We start from the raw sequence: 15000 nt of genomic DNA on the forward strand, positions 1-15000 counted from the left end.
CTGTAAAATAAAGCAAAAGTTCAAAATGTAATTTACATTAAAATCTTTTTTGTAGAGATAGTCTAAAGGGTTTCGAAATTTTAATATGGTAAGAAAGGAATACAAGGCGCAGTCTGGTGTAATCTTTGAGGTCCTTATGTTCTGACATAAGAAGAAAATAATAAAACTATTTTATTATTGTATTATTTTCTTCTTTACTTTCTTCTTTTTCTCTCTTTTTCTCTTTTTACTCTCCTTTTTCTTTTTCTTTATTCTTCATTTCCTGTTTTCGATTTGACCCTACTAGTACACACCCTATTTTTAGGTCATTTTTAAATAAAACCATTGCTTCAATAACACTGTGTATAAGCTCTACACTTGGAATGACTAATTTTAAATACTATTGGATATTACCCATAAGGTATTGGAATCTTATATGTATACAATTCTGCCTAAAAATTGGATCTACAAACCCGACCGATCCATTTTTCGACCGTATTGTAACTTGCGATGAAAAGTGGATTCTGTACAATAATAATGTAAGAAATTCTTCGCAGCGGTTGGACCAAAATGAAGCACCGAAAACATTCTCTAAACCCGAATAAGAAGGGTATGGTGACTGTTTGGTGGTGTACTGCTGAATTCATCCACTATAACTTCTTAAAATCCGGAAAAAAGCATTACTGCAGAAACATTGCTATTTCTCCTACCGTCTACCACTTTTCAAGCACCTTGATAGTTTCCTGCTTGAGAAGGAGTTAAACATAAAACCGACACTGAGAGTGTGTTCAAAGAGTTCATCAGTTCCAGAACTCCAGACATTTTATATTCCAGAATGACCAAACTTGTAACTCGTCGGCAAACATTTGTTGAATGTAATGGTACTTACTTTGAAGTATATATATATATATATATATATATATATATATATTATTATATATATATATATTTAAATAATGAGGGAGATAAATTAATATCAATTTAAAACCAGTAGTCTAGCATACAAAAAATCTGAGAAATCAGAGAAAATTCAAATATATGTGTATATTGGCAGGGCAAGACTGCTAGGTAGTCGACCCTATGCTAGAAATAGATCATCAACGATCAAACTACAAAGAAAGTTCTCTAGAGGAAAAATTCAGCGAACGCCAGAACCAAATTTGGCGGGCAGGACAGATGAAAATTTATATAACAGAAAGATATATATAAAAGTAAATAAATGGCACAACGAAGCACCGATATTTACTCTCGTATTGCATTACTATTTATATATATATATATATATATATATATATATGGTTAATCCAAACATGAAAACACAAAGAGAAAACACAACAACGCGAGGACGTGGAACAAGTATAGTGTTATTGGACGCTCAGGAAAGGAAAGAAAGAAAGAGGATGTAACGTTTCGAGCGGAGCTCTTCGTCAGAAACATAGGAAAAGGAAAGATCCAAGGAAGGGAAGACGGAGGGAAAAAATCGCCAACTACCATATATATATATTGTAGTATGTGTGTCATAGTTTATAGCAGCAGTGAGACCATCTCCTCAGTCTTGCCAACTCAGCCCTTTGTGCTGCTGGTGTCCTGAGACCCGGAAAAAAATGGTACAGTTCATGTATCCCTCAATGTATGTATTCGTCCACGAAGTTGTCATCGTGGTAGTGGTAGTTGTTGTTGTTGTTCTTGCCATCGCTGACACCGTCACTGCTGGCGTCTTTGGTAATTGTGTTGTTGCCATTGTTTGCGCCGTCGAAGAGAATATCGTGTGTGTGTGTGTGTGTGTATGGGTTCACTTTGTATATTGCATGCATCAATGCCCTCTATATACATACATTTATTATTTATTTATTTATCTATCTCTATATCTTGTATTTGTTACAGGTATGTGACAAATTATATATATATATATATATATATATATATATATTATATATATATAATATATATCTATATATATTATATATATATATAAACATTATTGGTGAATTGAAGAAATGGAGCTGAACGCAGATTGAACAGAAATCGTTTTATTTCATTCTACACGTGTTTCGAAAGGCACAAATTACCAAAATCCGATTGAATAATGGGACCATATTGTGTCTTTCTCTTCAGGAAGAAAAAAGGAAATCCGTTGGAAACACAAAAACAGAACAGAGGCGGAGCAAAAAACAAATCGAAACTGTGCTCCTAAGAGCCCATGGCGAAACTGTTTATCAGTGTATGTTGAGAACCGGTGGTGAAGAATTCAACGGGTCAGGCATCGGTCAATCATGTGGGTGAGGGTGTATAGATGTTCTTGTGACCGAGAATAAAGTTCTGACTATTTAAGGAATATTGGATGTTTTATAAGGGGCGAGAAAAAATCTACTTAGAGACGTGTGTGTGTGTATACTGTTCTATATATGTGTGTTGGCGTAGGGGTAGAGAACATTTTTTGTGTACGTGTGTGCGTTTGATCGTTCGGCTGTCAGTGGCTACTGCCGTGATAACCGTTGGGTGGCAGAAAGAAAAAAAAAAAAAAAATATTATATAATTATGTTTATTCCAGCCAGGGAGTACCCATACGGGTATAGTTATAAATAGGCGGTGTGTGGTTGACGGTAATAATGGGAGTAGGGTAGAGAGCCCCATTAGCATCCCCAGCATCATTTCCCGCAATAGCAGTACCACGGGCGCAAGTAGCAATGACAGCACTCTGATAGATAGTGGAGAATCAGGGGTTATTCCTATAGTTAATAGTGACCGTAGTGGAAAATAGAGTAGTAAGCGGCTGCAGGTCTCGGAACGAATATAGTGACAGGAACGCAGTTCTAATTTCAGAAACTAATCCTAGCAGATTAAGATTCACGTCGGCGAACTCCAAGATCAAAAAACGCCGTCTACCAATGCAAGGTTTACACGGACTCAGATGCCTTCACTTATGTAGGGGCATCATTCAAGATTGTCTTTGCGTATCTCCAACCATTACGCAAGTTTTCGGGACGTGAACAAGCGCCAGACCACGGGACTCAGTAAGCTAATATGGCGACTGAAGGATGCGAACTTAAGCTATAGGCTGGAATGGTCAAATTTGTCGGTGGCCCTCCCATTGATAGGGCAGAAGACAGTGCAACCTTTGTGTCTCCGAACTCTTCCATATTTTGTTTGCCAGAGGCCGGATGGTAAACGGGCTCTTACAGTCGGCTTTTCGATGCCCCCATTGGCGGCGTTACACTTACCTGGCTTTTAAATAGCGTTTATAAATAATACCGGCACCCATAGCCCTTGGTAACAAATTCTGAAACAAATTCTGACAGCCGAACGATCAAACGCACACACGTACACAAAAAATGTTTTCTACCCCTACGCCAACACACACATATATAGAACAGTATACACACACACAAGTCTCTAAGTAGATTTTTCTCGCCCCTTATAAAACATCCAATATTCCTTAATAGTCAGAACTTTATTCTCGGTCACAAAGAACATCTATACACCCTTACCCACATGATTGACCGATGCCTGACCCGTTGAATTCTTCAGCCACCGGTTCTCAACACTACACTGATAAACAGTTTCGCCATGGGCTCTTAGGAGCACAGTTCGATTTGTTTTTTGCTCCGCCTCTGTTCTGTTTTTGTGTTCCAACGGATTTCTTTTTTCTTCCTGAAGAGAAAGACACAATATGGTCCATTATTCAATCGGATTTTGGTAATTTGTGCCTTTCGAAACACGTGTAGAATGAAATAAAACGATTTCTGTTCAATCTGCGTTCAGCTCCATTTCTTCAATTCACCAATAATGTTTTAATTTCAATTATCCGCACCAACGCACGGTTGCAACGCCAGATGGTTGTACCTCCAACCGTGCTGTTTACTGCTGTGATTTTTGCTACTAAGGTATCGGTTAAACTTTTGATTAAACTTTTGATTAATCTACTACAAGATTATTCATCTTTCTATTTCACATAATATATATATATATATATATAAAATAAAATATTAGGGAATAAATCCAAACTTACAGGGAAAGAAGATCAGATTTAGGATTGAATCCAATTTTATAGTAAAATATTATATTATATTAAATTAGAGATAAAACCACTATTAGGCAAATCATACAAGGAAAAACTTAAGCCAATGCATACGATTAATTAATTTATATTATTTTAAATATATATCAAAATTATTAAAAAAAAGATAATTAATATAACACTACGATCGTTTCATGGCTGTCCAATTCTTAAAATTTCGAGTTACAGTCATTCTTCAGGTGATTTAAATATCAGACTCTATATAATATATATATTATATATATATATATATATATATATATAATATATATATATATATATATATATATATATAATATATATATAATATATATATATATATACACATCTAATGTAGGATAAAAAATTTTTTTATCAATGGCCAGCATATTAAAAAATACCTTTAAAGGTTAAATTTACAAACACCTGCACTGACAAAGGGAAGGTTCTTATGAACTAACCCTGAAATCGGTCCGATATGGTAATAACGGAATTTTTAAGAAATTTCTGTCGACCTTTTTCGAGTAACGTGCTTATTGTGATAAATTATATGGTTATGGACAATGTGTCTAATTTCGGCATATTTGGCATTAGAAATTTTTCTCGTTTGCCTTTATTTATAAGTTATATATACTCTCTTTTACTCTGGAGCACCGCCTTTTAGTCGAGCAAATCGACCCCGGGACTTATTCTTTGTAAGCCCAGTACTTATTCTATCGGTCTCTTTTGCCGAACCGCTAAGTGACGGGGAACGTAAACACACCAGCATCGGTTGTCAAGCAATGCTAGGGGGACAAACACACACACACACACACACACACACACATATATATATATATACATCGTGAGGACCTCACACCCCAGGTCCTTTGTCATACTCAAACTCGGTGTGTGACACACTAATTGTACATATTAGGCAACTTGATGTAGTTGTGTGTGCTACATATCGCCCTCCAGATGCCCCAAGCCATGTGGGCAAGTTTGAAGACTGCATTATAAAAATAGAAGAAGTTCTAACCACATTAGAACAACACATAAGTGTACTTCTTATGGGAGACTTCAATCTGCCAAATGTCAGATGGCCCGAGGGCCTTTCTCTCCAGGAATGACAAGATGTGAACGAGGACAGGCGAGGTCCCTCCTGAACCTCATCAACACCCTGTACATGGAACAGGTAATACTCCAACCAACTAGGGCAGGTAACACACTGGATCTCTGCTTCACAAATGACATGGATCTCATCCATAATGTGAAAGTGACACCGACACTACTCTCGGATCACAACATGATAGAGCTGACCATGTACGGGCCAAAAGAGAGCACGGACATGCAGCCTACAAGAAACCCCCAGATCTTTCCAGCTTGAACTACCATAAGGCAAACTGGAAACAAATTGAGAAAGAGATCCTCAAACAAAACTGGCCTAAATGTCTCTCCTCGCCAGACATCGACGTGAAACTTCAACAATTCATGTCTGTAATGCAAGCCATATGCTACAAATGTGTCCCAGAGAGAAAGGCCACTGTACACAAGAAAAAACCCCAGAGAGAGGAAAATTCTAATGAGACGGCGTACAAAATTTTCAAATCGCCTAAACAAACAGATTGAAAGCAGTGAAAAGTCCCGCCTAAAAATAAAACTGCTGGAAATCGAAAAATGTCTGCAACTCTCCCATGAAAAGGAAGAGCAGACAAAGAAGCCTGGGCTATAGACAACATAAAATCTAACCCCAGAGCTTTCTACAAGGTATGCCAAAAAGAAACAGCTACGGTGCACTGTAGAATAGGGCCACTCCTCGAAAAGGATGGCACACTTACAGGAAAACCAATGAGGGTAAGTGAATACTGAATGAGCAATTCAAGAGTGTTTTCACTCCACCCCTTGGGCATCTCCAAATCACCAATCCAACTGACTTTTTTACCACTGCAGATATAAAATCAGAGGCGGCGACGATAGATTACATCGATATAAAGGAAGACGATGTAATCAAGGCTATAGATGAAATGAAAACAGACTCCAGCTACTGGCCCCGATGGATTCCCGGCAATCCTCCTAAAAGCATGTAAGAGAGTCCTAGCAAGACCACTGCAGTTCCTCTTTCAGAGCTTCCTTGCAGCTGGCAAACTTCCAAGAAAACTGAAGGAAGGTAAAATAGCCCCATTCATAAAGGAGGTAGCAGAGCGGAAGCCAAGAACTATAGACCTATCTCTCTGACCTCACACATCAGCAAGGTCATGGAACGAATAGTCAGAAGGAAGCTGATCACCTTCCTTGAAGAAAATGACTTGCTGCCCGACACCCAACATGGTTTCCGACCAGGGAGAAGCTGTTTAACTGAGCTCCTACAACACTATGACTGGGTGCTGAAACGGCTGCTCAACCACTCAAATGTGGAAGTGATATATCTCGACTTTGCAAGGCCTTTGATAAAGTCGATCATGGAATGATATGTCACAAACTGCGTGATCTCAACATAGTTGGAAAACTGGGAGAATGGCTTCATGACTTTCTGAAAGATAGAAGTCAGGTGGTAGTGGCCAATGGGGCCACTTCCATTAACACGCAAATAGTGAGCGGTGTTCCGCAGGGCACTGTTCTGGGACCACTACTGTTCATAATGGCCCTCTCAGACATGCCCTCAGCCACGCAGAGAGCCACGATCACAAGTTATGCAGATGATACAAAAGTTTCACAGGCAATACAGAACCCTGAGGACACTAAACACCTGCAATGTGAGCTAGACAAAATATACAAGTGGGCCGAAAAGAATAGCAAGTTCAATGCTGAAAAGTTTCAAGCTCTATACTATCAGCATGCAAAACTAAATACAATACCCAATGAATACACTGGACCCGGAGGAATAGCAATCCCAGAGGCACAATCAATGCGTGACCTAGGTATTTACATGAGTGATGACGCGACCTTTCGTGTACATGTTGCTAAATTGGCAATGAAATGTAGACGACTGGCCGGATGGATCCTCAGAACCTTTAGAACAAGAGAACAAGAAACCATGATGGTCCTCTGGAGGACACTTGTCCTAAGCCACTTTGACTACTGCTCTCAGTTATGGTCACCATCCAGTGTCAAGTTGATCACAGAGCTCGAGGCGATCCAACGTAGCTACACGAAGAAGATAGCCTCTATGCAGAATGTAAGCTACTGGGAAAGACTCAAGAGATTAAAATTATATTCCCTGGAGCGTAGGCGGGAAAGATATGCCATAATATACATCTGGAAGATCCTGGAGGGAAGTGTCCTGAACTTTGGCATCGAGAGTTACGCAAATGCCAGAACTGGCGCCACTGCGTGGTGCCTAGGACTCCAAACTTGCCATCAAGATGTAGGACAAGATTCTATGATAGCCTGGGCTTCCGAGGCCCACAGCTCTTCAATATCCTCCCGAAGAACCTGAGAGACCTGCATGGGGTGGATACAGATGTCTTTAAAATGAAGCTGGATCTCTTCCGTCAGGTGTCCCAGATGAACAACTTCACGGCAGGAGGGGCAGATGAGGGCAGCTGCATCGAACTCTCTCATGCCCAAATAGCAGTTGCTAGAAGCCTTCATGAAGTGAAACCAAGTAGCAACACCAAATGGCGGTGCCCAGCATGGCCACAGCTCATAAGCTGAAACTAGAATCAATCAAACATATATACGACAGGCTTCTTTCAGTTTCCGTCTACCAAATCCACTCACAAGGCATTGGTCGGCCCGGGGCTATAGCAGAAGATACTTGCCCAAGATGCCACACAGTGGGACTGAACCCGGAACCATGTGGTTGGTTAGCAAGCTATTTACCACACAGCCACTCCTGCGCCTATATATATATATATATATATTTTACACACAGCAGAATTCAGGAATTGTACCAGTATTTTATCGGGTACGAGGACAGCAGCAGCAAGAGGATGCGGTCAGTGGGTAGGGATGAAGGGAGGGCAACACTACTGCTAAAATGTATGACATACACACAAGAATACACGTAGACATCCACACAGGCACAGAGACACAATGAAGGACAGAAAGGCATCAGCACATAATGATGCACGTCTTAGAGGACCAGAATGCAGAAAGCGGTGCATGGAAACACAACAAAACGAAAAGTGTCGCTGAAAAGGCCACAGATGTGTGACGAAAGATTTCCAGACATTGGACATGAATTACAATAATAAAATAAGAACAGTAATAAGAAAAGTGAAGAAAGAAATATATATAGCGCGTATGTATATTTGGCGAAAAGCAATAGGACCTTCCCAGAATAAAACAATGTCTTATATTCCTCCCCACCACTACGAAACTCTATAAAATGATTAAAATTCCCAACAAAGGAACTTATTTTGATTTGAAAACCCCACTAGAATGGGAGAAAGCGCTAATGATCTAAGTGATATGATATATATGTAAAGAATGTAATATATAAATAAATATCTGTAAATATAAACCATCCGATCTTCTGATTACCTCATTTCTTCTAACATATATATATATATATATGTTTGTGTGTGTGTGTGGTGCTTTTGTGTGTGTATGTATGTATATATATATGTGTGTGTGTGTATGTATATATATATATATATATATATTATATATATATATATATATATATAATATATATATACGATACATGATGCTTTGGCTAAGACACAACATAATAAGATCTATCGCAAGGATGAATTTTGAAGCCATAGAAATATGAACCCACAGTATGGCGGAAGCCTCAGACACTCATTAAAATAATGAATACTTGTGGAATGTCCCAGTGAGAACGTCTACAAAATATAAGCTGAATAGACATGACGTAATGACATAGGATAAAGAAGAGAAACGTCGTACTGTTGCGGAAATCAGCTGCCCAGCAGATGTTAGCATGAAACTTAAGCTCAGCGAAAAAGAAAATACCTACCCTGAACTATTGAAAAACTTACAATTACTCTACGTAGATTACAATTTCAGTTTTTTTTTTTACCTGTAATTTATGGGCCACTGAGATATATAACACACTGCCTAAATACCAGAAGGGAGAAAACCAAGTCGAAGACTACAATTGCAAGCCGTCTCTGTAATATCACTGGGAAATGTGTATATCCTTCCAGAAACTTATTGTTTCAGTATATACCAGCATATCTAGATATGTACATATATGCATGAGAATGCATACATAAAACAAAACATTGAAATCTCCATGAATAAATGCATGCATACGTACATACAAAAACACCCCAAGTCTAGGTTAGAAACAGGATCTTTCTTTATTGGCATGAAATCTTGAAATAAAAGCTAATATTCATACACACACACGCCCACACAAACACACGCACACACACACACACACACACACACACACACACAAACAAACAAACACTTACACACAGGAGTTACAACCGTGTTTCGTGGTCTGCTACCACAACAGCTCCTTCATAGGATCCAGTTAGCTCTAGACATCATCAGGAGGAGCCACGTCCGGTTTCGGCCCCTACTCCTCTACCGTGGAGTAGGGGCCGAAACCGGACGTGGTTCCTCCTGATGATGTCTTGAGCTAACTGGATCCACACACACACAAACAAACACTTATATATACTGTAGGATGGAGTTAGTAATTATGTGCTAGGCTTCTGCAAGTGTAATTTAAACCTCGGCCAAATGCTGTATATACATTAAAATAGAATTTACATACCTAGATCAAACACAATACTTAGTTGCGCCTTATCATTGATAATGTCGCAGTAAAATGTTACACACGTAGTTTCGATGGTACCACGCCACTTTTCTTCATTGGGCATACAATTTCCTGTTGGATCTAGGCAATCTGTAAATATTATCAGAATAAAGACCGATTCAAAATGTTCATACCTGAACATATCGCAAAATAAGCACATGTATATAAGCTAACACACACACACGTTTTGTTTGTTCCTTCTCGAGCCATGCCTGGCTCATAAGGACTGGTTTCCCGGTTTCCTTGGCGTATAGGTTCCCCACCTGGACGGGACGCCGGTCCGTCGCAGGTGAGCTGCAAGATGCAGGAGGAAAGAGTGAGAGAAATTTGTGGCGAAGAAGTCAGCAGAAGTTCACCATTACCTTCTGCTGGAGCCGCGTGGAGCTTAGGTGTTTCGCTCATAAACACACACATCGCCCGGTCTGAGATTCAAACCCGCGATCCTTCGGCCGCGAGTCCGCTGCTCTAAACACTAGGTGATGTGCCTCCGCAACACACACACGTGTAAACATTTATATACATACATACATACATACATACATACATACATACATACATACATACATATATATATATATATATATATATATATAGGCGCAGGAGTGGCTGTGTGGTAAGTAGCTTGCTAACCAACCACATGGTTCCGGGTTCAGTCCCACTGCGTGGCATCTTGGGCAAGTGTCTTCTGCTATAGCCCCGGGCCGACCAATGCCATGTGAGTGGATTTGGTAGACAGAAACTGAAAGAAGCCTGTCGTATATATGTATATATATATATATATGTATGTGTGTGTGTCTGTGTTTGTCCACCTAGCATTGCTTGACAACCGATGCTGGCGTGTTTACGTCCCCGTCACTTAGCGGTTCGGCAAAAGAGACCGATAGAATAAGTACTAGGCTTACAAAGAATAAGTCCCGGGGTCGATTTTCTCGACTAAAGGTGGTGCTCCAGCATGGCCACAGTCAAATGACTGAAGCAAGTAAAAGAGAAAAAGTTTATATATAAATATATTTATATATGTACACTTACATATATACTTTTTTTTTATCCGAGGGGATGCAATGCGAGCAGCAACTAAAGGAACATTACAAAATCCACAGAAAGATCAAACGCATACATATATTCATATATTCATTTATATCTACAGAACAGATAGAAAGCCCGACGTTTAAAAATTTAAATATTTAGTAATATAAATATCAGTTTCATATAAGACCTTGAATTTACGCTTAAAACATTTAGTATAAATTTGTTACTCTTTACTCTCTTTTACTCTTTTACTTGTTTCAGTCATTTGACTGCGGCCATGCTGGAGTACCGGCTTTAGTCGAGCAACTCGACCCCGGGACTTATTCTTTTTGTAAGCCCAGTACTTATTCTATCAGTCTCTTTTTGCCGAAGCGCTAAGTGACGGGGACGTAAACACGCCAGCATCGGTTGTCAAGCAATGCTAGGGGGACAAACACAGACACACAAACACACACACACCTATATATATATATACATATATACGACGGGCTTCTTTCAGTTTCCGTCTACAAAATCCACTCACAAGGCATTGGTCGGCCCGGGGCTATAGCAGAAGACACTTGCCCAAGATGCCACGCAGTGGGACTGAACTCGGAACCATGTGGTTGGTTAGCAAGCTACTTACCACACAGCCACTCCTGTGCCTACTATTCCAGTCTGCTGTATATCTTGAGCGTTGTTGTCACTCAAGATATAACTTTATATTTTGCACTTACATATATATGCGTATCCTGTTTGCGAGGGGTATTTGAGAACATTTCGCTCTTAGTTCATTACACTTTTAATTATTTATCGTATCATTTAAAAAATTTTTGGGTTTCAGATAATCCTTTCAAGATATAATGCTAACTCAAGAAATTCAAAGACATGCTGTGATAGTCGCTATACATGCAAAACACAGCGATTTAGAAATTAGCCTCTTTCTAAATGTTGCAAGATCATTTGTACACAAAGTTCGGTTGGAATTGGAGGCATGTGATGGTAATATTAAATTTAAATATTTAAAAAAATGTACATAGGCGCAGGAGTGGCTGTGTGGTAAGTAGCTTGCTAACCTCACTGACTGAAGAGTGACTTTGCTTACCGTACTACGGTTTGGACGCGTTTTCTTCCCGGTAAGAATTTTGCTGTGTTGTTAATTGTTGAATTTCTACTACTGAAAAATTTGTCTTTAAACGTTGCTGAACTGTCTTGTTCTCCGGTTTTACCGGGGAATAATTGGATAATTTCTTACCGTTGAACTGTTAGCCATTGTGGCTTTTTATTTACGTGACTATATATAGTCCTGCCAGACTATTTTCGTGCCCCTCCCCCGAATGGGGGTGGGAATTGGAATTTTTGAACTGCTTTTTTGAACTACTTTGGAAGAAAAACTTTCTATAGGTTTCCCAGTTTTGTGGGAAACCAATATTCGTAATTTTTGTGTTGTCTAATTTCAACAGAATAATGTCTGTTGAAATTATTCACGAAAGTAGTGCTCTTGAGGAGAGCAATGTTAAAAAATTTTCTGCGGTAGCCGCAGTGGCTACCGAGAACATTGACATCGATGTCAATCAGCTCGTCGAGCTATTTAAAAGAATGCAAGAGGAGGGTGGTGATGTTAAAATATCACCCTCCGCCAGTATCGTGGAGACCGAGAAGCGGACCGTAGTGTTTAAAACCTTCTGTCCACAAAGCAGAAGGTTCAAACACTTTGAAAAAAAACACCATCGAGAAATGCCTGTCCCCGATTTGGAAGGACATCGTGTACGTCGCCAGGGGACGGGCATATGGCACTGTGGATGTCCGCTTCTCGGGGGAAGAAGTGGCCCGCGGGCATTCTGTGAACCCCCTAAAAACCAAGGAGGTGGTACTTTTCCCAAGCTATAGGGGACGCAGGACGTCCCGGGTCAGAATTGTAGAAGCCCCGCCGGAAGTAGATCCGGTAGAGGTAGTGGCCGCCTTGTTATATAAAAGGGCGGACAAAATTAAAATACTAGAAGTAACATGCTCTGCCCCTCTATTTTGGCTCGGGCGTAACATTAATATATTAATTCAAGGAACAGCGGAGGACCTGCAGCTCCTTCCTGAGAGGGTGCTCGTGGGCGAGAACGTAGCCCTCAGGGTACAGGTCGAAGGCCGAAAACCCACCTGTTACGCCTGCGGCAAAAAGGGCCACATTCGTGTAGACTGTCCAGACAAGCAAAAGAAACCGCAGACACCAGGCCCCTCAGATAATAAAAAAGTCCCTACCCTTGCAAAACTCACCTACCCCTACAAAAACAAAAAATCCCACTCCTGCTGTTACGGTGCCAACCCCAAAACAGACTGAAGAAAAAACCCAGCCCTCGCACTCACAAACCCCTACATTATTAAAACCTCCCACCCCCCTAAAAACTGCGGCGCCTACCGAACAAACTATTGCTACCCCAGACGATACCATGGAGGTATCAGAGGGGGGATTTACACCAGTTCGTAAAAGAATTCGTGCACCATCCCCGTCCACATCCCCTACAAAAAATAATAAAAACAAAGACACACCACAGACACGGAAAAAAAAATCCCGCTCAACTGGCCCAGAAAAAGAAGACAAAAAAGAAATGAACTCATATTAATTGAATTCGACACACAAGACAAATACATAAACGATATTGTGGTTCAGCATCAGTCAGCAAGACTGTACAACAAATACAAAGATCGAAATAGACACGCGTGGATTGCGGAAACAACGTTCAAATATAAAAGACAGGCACCCAAACGCCATCCGGCATATCGCGAACTTGCCGGACTATCTGAAGAAAGAGGAGAAAGAAGGGGCCCACAAACGTGTGGTGAGGTCGGCCCCCACCTCTCCAACGAAATGTAAGTAGAACTTTTACTTTTTGTAATGGCTTCGCTTAACCTTGGTTGTTTAAATGTGCGTGGTCTGAGTTCGAAGTGGAAGCAGGCTTGTTTCCTCGACGACCTCAGATCACATGATATACATGTGATGGTTGCTATAGAGACCAAGCTAGACAGCCTACAAACCTTCTCGCCTCTCCTGAATGGCTACGAGAAAATCATGTCTCCTGGCCAGACCGGAGGGCGAGGGGGCGTAGTGGTACTGATCCGTAAAGACTTGGCTCTACAGACAAGTACAGTCTATGTAGACCCAGAAGGTGGGCTGGTCGTCCTTGATGTGACATACAGCAGTAAGGCCTTCAGGTTGATCGGACTCTATGCACCTTGTGCTAGAGGTTTCCAAACTGATTTTTATCGGCGCCTAGAGGGCTTTCTCGTGACGTCGAAGACTTTAGTGATATTAGGGGACTTTAATGCTATCGTTGACGTACACATCGATAGCGTTGGCTCGATCTATAGGAAAGTGAACTCACGTCTCGTGGATCTGCTTAAGCGGTTTCAGCTGGCAGATCGTTACAGACTTGACCATCCGAACGTCCCAGAGTGGACCTGGATGAGTGGCGACGGAAGGTTCAAGTCTTATCTAGACAGGATAGTGATAAGAACTAGAAATAAGTCTAGTTTTAGTTGTCCACAGCTCGTCCAGGTGCCCTATACTGACCATAGAATGGTCACGTGTAGACTGGACATAGATAGCACACTTAAGATAGGAACCGGCTACTGGAAGCTGAACAAGTCTATTTTGACACGCGAGGCATACCGTAGCCGGATTAAGGTGTTAGTGCAGAGGGCGTTAACCGGAGCCGTGGTTAATAACCGGTGGTGGTTCGCCCTCAAAAGAGCCATTCGATTCGAGTCCATTAGATTTAGTAAACAACTAAGACTAGATAGGGCTAGAATAGAAGGGCAACTAGTTAAGAACTTAGAGGAGGCGTTGAGGTTGGGCTCTGCATCTCACATTTTAGCGGCGAGAACGGCATTAGACCGTCACCTCAAAACCAAACATGAGGGATGTAGAGTTCGGGCTAAAGTACGAGCATTGGGCCGTGAGGGAATTAATGTTGCCGGATGGGCCGGTACGATAGAAACACAGCGTGGAAACGATGCCACAATTGGGTCTCTTGTTGATGAAAACGGATGCACGATCAAGAAGCGGGACGAGATGTGTGAGGCACTTCACAAGCAATTCGCCGAGTTGTTCGGGAGGTGCGGGACGCTGGATCATGGTGAGGCCCTTAGGGACTTCCTGTCTGGTGGCCCGCGCCTCTCGACACGAGAGGCTGAGTGCTGTGAAGGGCCAATCACAGCCGAGGAAGTAATCGAGGTGTTGGGCAAGTGCCCCGGGGAGAAGTCGCCG

At 41.0% G+C, this 15000-nt stretch overlaps 1 protein-coding gene across 1 annotated transcript in view; it reads right to left on the reverse strand.

Annotated features, from left to right (window-relative positions):
• Positions 1-15000, reverse strand: part of LOC118763690 — a 20699-nt gene that overhangs the window by 68 nt on the left and 5631 nt on the right. The window contains exon 4 of the mRNA XM_036503472.1: positions 9693-9824. Coding sequence (XP_036359365.1) covers positions 9693-9824 — 132 coding nt within the window. The remainder of the gene's footprint in view (positions 1-9692; positions 9825-15000) is intronic.

Source organism: Octopus sinensis, linkage group LG6, assembly GCF_006345805.1.
Source record: "Octopus sinensis linkage group LG6, ASM634580v1, whole genome shotgun sequence".
In the NCBI taxonomy this organism is placed as follows: Eukaryota; Metazoa; Mollusca; class Cephalopoda; order Octopoda; family Octopodidae; genus Octopus; species Octopus sinensis.